General features: G+C 56.5%; 1 protein-coding gene across 1 annotated transcript; it reads left to right on the top strand.

The window, feature by feature from the left end:
- Positions 1-233: 233 nt before the first annotated feature.
- Positions 234-1,335, top strand: ID1 (inhibitor of DNA binding 1). Its single transcript, XM_065414909.1, has 2 exons — positions 234-632; positions 1,291-1,335. Exons 1-2 carry the CDS (start codon positions 234-236, stop codon positions 1,333-1,335), a joined length of 444 nt encoding a protein of 147 aa, XP_065270981.1.
- Positions 1,336-10,664: the final 9,329 nt, after the last annotated feature.

Genomic DNA, 10,664 nt, shown 5'->3' with positions numbered 1-10,664 from the left:
GCGTCACTGTCCCTTTAAAACCCTCTCCGAACGCGCGGCGGGGAGAAGGGCGGAGAGGGGGCTGGAAACCACGCCCCCTCAAGGAGGGCCGATCGGATTGGCTGCTTGGGAAGGGAGCTGGCCCCGCCCCCCAGGGCCCCGCACTCTATAAGTAGCCGGCGCGGCCCGGTGCTGGCTAGTCCTCGTCGCAGGGTCCTGCCGCCGACGGATCATCGTCCCGCTCCTAGCCCAGCATGAAGGTCGCTAGCGCCGCCGCCGCCTCCCCCGGGCCCAGCTGCACCCTGAAGCGGGTGCGGCTGGGCGGGGGCGCGGGCGAGGCCGTGCGCTGCCTCTCGGAGCAAAGCGTGTCGCTGTCGCGGGCCGGCGGCGGCTCCCCGCGGGGGCTGCCCCTGCTGGAGCAGGCGGAGCAGGCGGCCGCCGCCGCCTCGCTGCTCTACGACATGAAGGGCTGCTACTCGCGGCTGCAGGCGCTGGTGCCCACCCTGCCCCGCCACCGCCGCGTCTCCAAGGTGGAGATCCTACAGCACGTCATCGACTACATCTGGGACCTGCAGCTGGAGCTGCAGCACCCGCCGGCCCGCGGCCAGCCCCTGGGGGGCGGCCCCGACGGGGAGCCCGGCGGCTCCGCGGAGGTGAGACGGCTGCTCCGGGGCCCCTCTCCCCTCCCCGCTCTCGTGCTCTGAGCCCCTCTGCCCGCTTCCCTGACTGCTCCCCTCTCCTGCCATCTGACCTGGGCTTTGGGCCCCTGGGGTCCCCCACACCTGTTCCGGGCTCCAGGGTCTCCTGCTTCTCCCCCCGTCGAGGTGCCCTGCTCCTCTGTGTCTGGAAATGTCATTCCCTTCCCTTGGGGTGGCCTGACCAGCCTGCTGTGGGCTTCCCCATAGCAGTGCCTGGGGACGGAGCCGCTGTACTTGCCTTTGCTGGTATGGGTTCCCATGAGCTGGCTCCTAGGCCTGGGGAGGCCCAGTGCAGCCAGCCCCTGGAGCCTCCTGCCCCAGGAAAGGCTAATAGGGGTGGGGAGAAGGATTGAGAAGAGTCTCTGCCTAGGACTGGAAGGCTGCGACTGTAAAAGGCCTGGCCTGGTTGCAGGAGGACTGGAGTGACCCCAGCTGGGTCAGGCAGGTCCCTATGCAGCATTATGGTGATGGGCAGTGGCCTTTCTTCTGAAGGCATGAAATGGGGAGGGGGGGAAGCCTGCCGTAAGGGAAAGGTGCTGCCCTGTGACCAGGAGAATGAGCAGGACCATGGCCCCGGACTTGTGATTTACCCTTTGCCTCCTCTCTGTTCTAGCAGGCTGCCTGTGTGAGTGCCAGCGACAGGATCCTCTGCCACTGAGAGCCTGCCTGGGAGCATGGAGCACTCCTAGGGCTGAGGAGCAGTAGCTCTGTTCCCCATAAGGGGGAGGTCTGGCTGGTGCCCCCCTCCCCCCCCCAGCTCCACAGGAGTCGTCTGAAGTCTGAAGGGAGAGCTCTGGCGAGCCTCTTGAAGGAGATGAGGATGGGGAGTCTGTGCTGAGCCTGCGTGTGGAGCCTTCTGGGATCCTGGAAGGAGGAACAGGAACCAGGACCGGGGCTATTTGCAACAGCCCTGGCTCTTCAGCTGCTGCTGCGACATCAAAGACTCTTGAGACTTTTCTGTATGGGAGACTCTTAACTTTATAAAAAAAAAAACAACCAAACCTAAACCTGTATCCTTCTCAGATTGCTGAGAATATTCCCTGTATTGTATATTACAATGATGCTACCGAGAATATTGTTCTACAATAGTTGGAGTTTTTGTTATTAAACAAATGCTGATTGTTTATGGAGAACTGTCTCCTTTTGTAGTTCCTGTGCCCTGGCTCCCCTCTGCCCCCGCCAGTCAATGGGGCCCTTCTAAACAGGGCTTTAAATGGTGCTTTGCTGGACTTGGCTCTGTGACCAGCACTAGTAAATTGTAGGGCAGTGGGTGCAAACCAGTTCGTTTACTGAATCACTTCATAAAGCCACGCATGCCTGCATTAGTGTTAGCCCTGGTTCACAGTCAAATCGGAAACCCTGAGCGACTACAGCCTGGGTTTGTCTAGTCATGGAAGTCCAACTTTGGAGTGAAATTCTGGGACCCTCCGAAAAGGTAAATCAAGCCTCTGCACCTGCCCTTGCCTGATGCCTCTCCGGGGGCAGTGTAATAGCTATGCTGGGGAGGGTTAGGGTTGACTAGAGTGCCATGAACCAACCCTGTTACTCCCTAGGTCAAGTGCTGATCTCGGTCCTGTAAGGACCTATTGGGCCAGTACCAACCGACTGGCGTATGTCCTGGCTGCTGGGCAGAAAGTCATGGGTCAGCCAATTTGGGTGACTGGTCCAGGTGGACAGAACTCAACTTGATATTTTATCAGAGGTATAAAAATGTCTATTCTAACCTCCTATGAGCTTCAGTTATCACGAATTTGGGGGGGGGGGGGGGGAGAGAAGGATACCAGAGGTGTTAACTAGAATGACAGCTGTGGAGATTCAAAAAGCTAATGCTTTATAACTTTAAAAACACATCACCACCTAGGAAGTAAATGGCCTTAAATCAAACAGGAGTTCACACATTTTATTACTTTGTCACCTATAAATTCTGATGATTAATGGAAATATCCTGTGTGTGCACTGACATTTACCAATGAAATCTAAGCCTGGTTACAGCCCATGGGGGGGGGGGGGGGAGAGAGAGACACCTCAGTCCATCTATTCATTGTCCTTCCTCAATAGCAGCTTAGCTGAAGCTTTGGATACAGGAGAGTCCAATCTTGTCTGTGTTAACTGATAACCTGCCCCCTTCCAGTATCTACTGGGTTTAAAGAGAAGTCTGGGATGCACCAGGACTAATACCCAAATTAAATCCCCCAACAGCTGCACCTCCATTGTCTCCGGCAGAGGCTAATTCTCCCCCTCCCCTCCATCACACTGTCTTCTAAACTTTCACCACCCTGCTTCAATTTGGTTTTAGGATATGAAACCATACTTTTTTATCTCTTTCCCCCCCCCCCCTTCCAATTAAAAGTGAAGCTGAGGTACTGACCCCACTGCAGGTGCTGGGAGCCCTGTGGAGGAGAGCCAGCCCCTGTGCTCTGGGTGGGGGGTAAAACAGTTTTGCTTTGAGGTTTCTGCTGTTAACAGGACCCCCCCCCCCCCCCACACACACACACACACACCCGTGGAGGAGCCGGCTGTTCCCTCTCCTGAGTTGCTCTGTTCTTCTTTCCCCTTTGGCTCCCTCCCAGCCCATCTGGAGCCTGGCTCAGCCTGCCTGTTTGTTAATGTTTCAATCAGCTGTGTGCTAAGGAATGTGCAGTTATTTAACCTGAACTTCCCCAGGTGTACACAGGCGCCTCTCTGTCTGAGGCTGCAGGCCCTTCCCAGGCAGGCGGCCTGCCTTTGGCACAGATCTATTAGACAAACACTCAGCCCTCCTCCCTAGCACACACGGCTGCCTTGTGGAGCTAACGTCCCACCCCCACAGCTGCATCTCAGCCCTGGGAACACAGAAACATTGCACAAGAGAGAGACGTTACACACAAAACTCCCTCTTTTCAACTGCTGCTTGGAAAGTCAATAGATTAACCCCTTTCCAGCCACACCAAACTGAGATCATACAGAGCAGCTCCCCTTAGCCTGGGCTGGTTCTTACCTGCTTTTTAGTTAGAAATGCTTCCACGACTGATTGAAGTGGGGGTTCCAGCAGGAAAGAATCTGACCTCATACTTTTTTTCTACAGTGCTTTCTCTTCCTGGGCCCATGATATGGCCTGTAGGCCCATGAGAACTGTGATACTGGCGTGTATGGGACAACAAAGGGAGGGTAACTAGCCAGGAGAACCAAGGAAGTGTGGGCAGCTAAGTGTGAACAGGTAGATCAGGAGGTGAGGGCACAGGGCTGTGAGGCAGGACACCTGGGTTCTGTTGCGAGCTCTGCCACGGATTTCTGGTGTGACTGGGGAAGTCACATCACTGCCTCAGTTTCTCTAGCTAGAAAGTGGGAACAATGATCTGACCAGCCACCCACTGGTGTTACAAGACAGAATGTCTTGCTCTTTGTGAAGTGCTTTGAGCTCCTCGGAGGGGAGGCACTAGACAAGAGTGGGTGTATGATTAGAAGGTTGCAGGCTACTCGTGTGGTGGCATTGGCCTGGGGGGGTCTGGGTCTTGTGCAAACTCCCTGTGTGATTTTGGGCAAGTCACTTAATCCCTCTGTGCCTGTTCCCCCATTGCTGATTGCGTATGGTCATTCTTTTGCCCATCCTCTGGCTGCCTGTTTCCACAATCCGCTCTCCGGGGCAGGGACTGTCACAGCACCAGGCAGCCCTAAGCTCCGCTCGAAGCACTAGTGTCAAACAAGTCATTTCCTCTGCAGGCTGGAGCCCTCTGTTCTTAGCCCTGCGGCCCCTTTGAAAGGCTCTAAGAATAGCTCGCTTCCCGGGAGGAAGGTGGGTGGCTGAATGGGACGGTGCAGCCAAGGGCCAGGGCCAGAAGCGCAGTAGCCCCCTCCCTGGCTCCCAGGGGCCCGGAAAAGGGCAATGAGTTTTCTTTTCATCCGAATCGTCCCAGCTCAGAAGCAGCATCTGGTCTGCAGGGAGGTCGAGGCCTTACCCAATTTGCCAGCTGGGTTGACTGAAGTGCAAAGCGGTTAAAAGTGACTTGTTCGAGGTCATCCCTTGAGTCAGCGGTTCCGCCCCGTTTGGAAGGCAGGCGCCTCGCCTTTGCTGAAGGGGGAGTTGCTTGGCCTCTTGCTGAAGCAGGAGGAGCTTGTGAAGGGCCAATCCTGCAGTGACTTCACAGGGGCGAGGGAATGCGGGGTGCAGGGTGCTGCTCGCTTTGGAAACGCCAGGCCTGCCTGCATTTCCGCCGCACGTTGTTGCAAAACCTCGTAAGCCGAGTTGTAAATAGAAGCGCTCAGAAGGAGGAAATTGCATCAGAGGGGGTTGTGTAATTCCAGCCCCAGCTGCAGGGACGCCTCACAGGGCAATAGACAGGCAAAGGGCACCGCAGCCCTGACTGGAGCTGGCCTCTGCTATCCGCCGGGGCTGACTCACCCACCCAAGCCTTCCGGGGCGCCAGATGCCGCAGCAGGGTTGATTTACTCACTGAGCGTTAGCATGGAACGGACTTTCCTCGGGATCCGGGGGACATTCCGAACCGAGGGGGCGTAACCCCAGCTGGGTCTAGGGAGACCCCGGCCCCCAGGGCCTCAGTGCAGGAGAGAGCCATGGCCCGTCGCCTCCATGTGCCAGGATACTGTACTCAGCGCACAAGGGTACAGGAGAGACCCTTTGGCGCCGTTGGAGCCAGGAGACCCTATTCCTGGGCGCACGTGTACGGAGCGATCCCTGTACCCAGGCGTCGGTGTGCAGGCGAGTCGCTGTTCCCAGGTCCAGGGCGGCTCCTGGGACGGTCCCAGGACTGCAAGTCATTTGACCTTTTCCCTGGTGTCTGTGAAGGAGGGCATGCTCCAGCCCTTCCCAGCACCCCCCACCCGTCCCATTCATTCCTGGGAGGAATTTGCCCTGGCAGCCCCTTCTCCACTCTGCGGTTGGTTTAATTCAAGAGCCCTGGAGAGCTGGGTGGACTCCCTCGCCCCTCTCCCGGCTCCTGTCCTCAGCCAAACAGAAGGGAGAACATCTCAGCAGCGTGGGAGGCGGCCGCCCTGGGCACTGAGCTAGCCTGGCAGAAGGGCGCCGTTGCCTGGCTATTCAGCGCCATGGCGGGAGCCGAGGGTTGTGCTGGATTTGCAGTGCCGTGCCCGGGCTGGCTGGTCAAGAGGGAAAGCGCAATCCAAGGGGCCCCTGAAGCTCTGCCCAGCTCCTGCACACGTTAGGGCAAAATAGCAGGGTTAGCTACGCCCCCGTGGGATGTGGGGCCTCGCCTGGCATTCCAGGGGGTGCTGCTCTGGGGGGGTTGGCGTGCCATGCAGACTGGTGCCCCGGAGCAGCCGCGCTGCATGGATCCTGCGGCTGGAGGGTGGCCATGCTAGCAACTGTGAGTGGGTCCTGGGCTTACTCTGAGCCCCAGGCTGCTAAGCTGGCCCGTCAGAGCCACCCGCCCCAGAAACCCCACTGAGCCACTCACAGACCATCCAGCCGGCCATGAGGTGGGACATAGTGTTAGCTGCCTGGAATCATCAGCACTTCCCTGGTGGAGCTTGCCCTGGTTAACCCCTCCTGCGCTGGGCAGGCTCAGGACCTTGGCTGTAGTGAGCAGCGAGTAGTTTGCTGGAATCCCGGGCAGGTTGCCACTTGGTTGGCCAGCTGCAGCCTCTCGTAGGCACTGATGGACTGAACAGCCCTTGCTCCTTCAGGGGGTGTGTGTGAGAGAGACGATGGGGCAGCTCGTAAGGACCTCGAGATCCTCCTGGCCTCCCTTTCTCTGCGCAGTTCTCAGCTCCTGTCCTTGCTGCTCGATGGCGCAGCTGGCGTACCAGGAATTCCGGGGGTGCATTTGCCATTGGGATGGTGTTGGTCTCTCCTGATTAAGAAGGCTGCAGGGGGGTTGAGGGGTCAATTACATGAAAAAAAAGGCAAACACCCCCATATCTCACGTCTGCTAAGGCCCTGGCTATGCTGGAGATACATTTTGCACCAATGGAGCGACCCCAGCGCAACTGCCAAGTGTAGGTGTGCTGCAGGAGTGTAAGAGGGGGAAGTGACACCAGGCCCAGCCCTGTTTTGTACTGATGCAGTGTGTCTGCATTAGGGGTTGGCCCCACTGTCACTCCATCCGTGTGCTGCCCCCTGTGCCAATTTCCCTGCTCCAGACAAGCCCACGGACTCAGAGGCAGGGCAGCTGTCAGGGGATGCCTTGGTAGTTGGGGAGGAGTGGGAGAGGGAGGATGGGTATGTGTGTGTGTTCAGTTTTATGCATGCAGCTTTGGTTTTCCAACTCTCTGGATCTGATGGGCCTGCAGGGGCCAAGCAGGCAATGAAGAGAAATGTGAGCTAATTAGTCAGGGATCAAGAAACCCAGCAAGGGACTATGTGCTAAATGCCACTGGAAATGACGTATCATTGGAAGTAATAATAACCCTAAGTAACGCTTCAATTTATATCCCTCTTTTTGTCCCAAGGGATCCCCAAAGTTCTTGGCAAACTTTGTATAGGGTTAATTTAATTTGCCACTGAAATGCAGCCACCTCTCGGGTGGAACCTGGCAGCTGTGTAACAGAGTTTGGGATGTGAAGTGAAGAAGGCGGCCAACTGGCAATGTGGACAGACAAAACCCTGATCAGTTGAATTTTAGCTGGGTTAACTCCTGCTCCTACCTAATGATCACAAGTGTCCAGGGCGGCAGCTTTCATCTCAGGGATAGGGAATGCGACGGGTGATTCCGCTACTGCGCGGGAGAACAATTAGCGTCTCTCTGGAATGCAGCGTATGATCTACCAGTCACCCTCCCATAGGAGAAGCCCAAGGAGAAGCCAGGCCTGCCGACTCTAGAGCCTCTGGGATTCTCAAGGCACTTGAGAAAGCAGCCGCAGCAGATCCATTGTCCACACTAGAGCCGAGGGAATCTGAGCTGGGCTCTTCCTTGCACAGAGTAACAAACACAAGGGATAAGCTACCAGGGGAAACAACGGATAAATGAGCTCAAGAGACAACCAGTCATCCTGCCAAAGGCAGCAATTGCAGGGTCTGCAGACCAGGAGGCAGGTGCGGCGAAGAGAACACCTTGGCCCAGATCCCTGTGCTTGTAGCTGGAGCAGCTGTGGGCACCTCCCCACCCCACAGTGCCGCCTGAGGCTGGAGGCCAGCCCCTGCCTTGCTGGGAGCCGCTCCAGAGCCTGCACGCGGAGGAATATGGCAGCGACTCCTGCTGGGGGAGGTTGCGAGCGCCCCCAGGGCAGTGTTTGCAACCCCCTGCCTAGAGTGGGGCCTGAGGGGAGAGGCTGGGTCTGGAATCACTCACAAGCAGCCAAGCAACAGGGAAGGGCACGCGCCAGGAGTGAAAAGTGGCAGAAAGGTCCCAGGTTTGTCACAAACGGGACCGTTTTAAAAATGCCCTGTAAAGCCAAAGTCCCTGATTCCCTGGGGCTCTGGCTTCTGTGTGAGTGTCCGTCCCTGCGTGGACGCGAGCAAGGGAGCGGTAAGACCCCAAGGCCCTGCCTGAGCCCCGTTGCGACCTGGGGCTGCTGACAGCCAGAGCAGAGCAGCAAAGGTACCAGCCCCTGGGTCAGGGCTGCCTCTGGGATGCCGAATCCTGTGCAATGGTGCCCTCTGGTGGATCCTCTATTTATGACATGCCGAAGACCATAAATGACCTCTAGGGTGCTCCGCCTGGATGCAGCCCCACGCCCTGACACCCATGCAGCGGGTACGCTGGCTTTTCGCCTCCTCCAGGGAGCACAGTTGATTTCTAAGGAAAAGGCCTCTCCTCCAGGAGTACTGGGGTCCAGAGGATTGAACATGGAAAGGGACATCAGGAGAGCCGGCTTCCATGCCTGTCTTGGCCATTGGCCTGGTGTGTGGGCCTGGGCAAGTCACTGTCCCGCTTTGTGCCTCAGTTTCCCCATATGACAACAGTGGACTGTAATATTGACACACACACCCCTTTGTAAAGAGCTTTGAGCCTTGCTGGTGCCAAGGGCTCTGTGCATGCCCAGCAGTGCACACAGGCCATGGGGCTGCGGAGGATTGGGAGAAGACACAATTCCAGCCCTTTCCTTCAGGTCACTTTCTTTTACTCCTCTGGCCTCTGAACAGCATTGCCCTTGCTTTGCTGCCTGCCCCTGTGCTACATTCCGGGGGGGAGGGGGGGAAGGATTCACCTCCAGCATTAGCAATGCTGAAGAGAGCAAAAGACACAGCAAATGCAGCAGAGGTGGCTCCGTTTCCCCCAGAGATGCTGTCGTTCTCTTGCGATGTTCCAAGGAGTCACAGTTTGCACCCTGCAGGTCATAGAAAAGCTGGAGGGTAAAACTCACACTGGGCGTCAAAATTGCCCATCAGACCCAACCCACCTGCTTATTCTGAATCGCAGGCTGCCAGGATGTGACCAGAAATATCATGATGGGTGGGGATGGATCTTATTGCCCTTATATAAATCCATGGTACGCCTACATCTTGAATACTGCGTACAGATGTGGTCTCATCTTAAAAAAGATGTACTGGCATTAGAAAAGGTTCAGAGAAGGGCAACTAAAATGATCAGGGGTTTGGAACGGGTCCCATATGAGGAGAGATTAAAGAGACTAGGACTTTTCAGTTTGGAAAAGAGGAGACTATGGGGGGATTATGATAGAGGTCTATAAAATCATGAGTGGTGTGGAGAAAGTGAATAAGGAAAAGTTATTTACTTGTTCCCATAATATAAGAACTAGGGGCCACCAAATGAAATTAATGGACAGCAGGTTTAAAACAAATAAAGGGAAGTTCTTCTTCACACAGCGCACAGTCCACCTGTGGAACTCCTTGCCTGAGGAGGTTGTGAAGGCTAGGACTATAACAGAGTTTAAAAGAGAACTGGATAAATTCATGGAGGTTAAGTCCATTAATGGCTATTAGCCAGGATGGGTAAGGAATGGTGTCCCTAGCCTCTGTTTGTCAGCGGGTGGAGATGGATGGCAGGAGAGAGATCACTTGATCATTGCCTGTTAGGTTCACTCCCTCTGGGGCACCTGGCATTGGCCACTGTCGGCAGACAGGATACTGGGCTGGATGGACCTTTGGTGTGACCCAGTCTGGCCGTTCTTATGTTCTTATGATGGCCAGAGATCCCAGGGTGGGACTGAGTGTGGGGTGAAAGTACAGAGGGGGGGTGTCTTCCTCCTCCGGCACAAGGCGAGTGAGGTGAGGCGTTTGAGGCCAGCCTGTTTTTGTGATGGGGCAAGAGAGATGCTGGGGGTTGAAATAGCAGAGCCAGCCGCCCTGTATCCCAACAAGGGCTGAGCAGAGAGAGGGCTCAGGACGGGAGAGAAGGGCTGCTCAGAGACCGTTTTCCTCAGGGCTCCTGGGATGAGATGGGAGCTGGGCCTGAAGGTTTTGGTTTCTTTCCCTCAGGCTGATGAAAGGGAAAGGGTTAGTGCGACCGTCCCCTTTGAAACCCAACACAATCGCTGCCGCTTTGTGGCTCCTTTAGCCCTTTTGTTGCTTTGCCAGGTGCAAAGAGCTCGTCTTTCCCCGGCTCTGATGTCAGCGTCCCTGATGAGGTGGATAAAAGGCCCCTGGCTAGCTCAACATCACTCCTGCCTGTGCAAAATCCCTGGGCGGCCGGCAGGTGGGAGGCAGGCGAACGGGGAGGGGAGGGGGCAGCTGAGCTGATGATAGGTGCTGCCCAGGGCCTGGCCTTGCCTTGACCTCGCTGTTTGGCATTAGAGTCAGAGATGTGATCAGTGCTCAGCATTCGCGAGCCATTCCTGGCCCCGGGGGCCACCCGAGGCCTGTTCCCCCCAGCTGGGGCACAAGGCACCGGCAACACAAAAGCCACCAGCTATGCCTGCCCTCGCCAGGGTGGGTTACAGCCCGGCCTCCCCACCTGCTGCAGACAGACGGGGAAGGTGATTTGTGGGGCTCATTCCCTTCTCCGGGGCATGGTAATAAGAAGTGGGCGTGGCCTTCCTAAAAAGAGGTGTGGCCAAGTCAACCCCTCCCCCCCACGGGCCACTCCCCTTACTTACATTTTTCCAAGCATTCAGCTGAATGACTTGTGTGTT

Source organism: Emys orbicularis, chromosome 12 (genome assembly GCF_028017835.1).
Source record: "Emys orbicularis isolate rEmyOrb1 chromosome 12, rEmyOrb1.hap1, whole genome shotgun sequence".
Taxonomy (NCBI): Eukaryota; Metazoa; Chordata; order Testudines; family Emydidae; genus Emys; species Emys orbicularis.
Note: the sequence above shows the minus strand (reverse complement) of the source record. Positions and strands in the feature narration are given on the sequence as shown.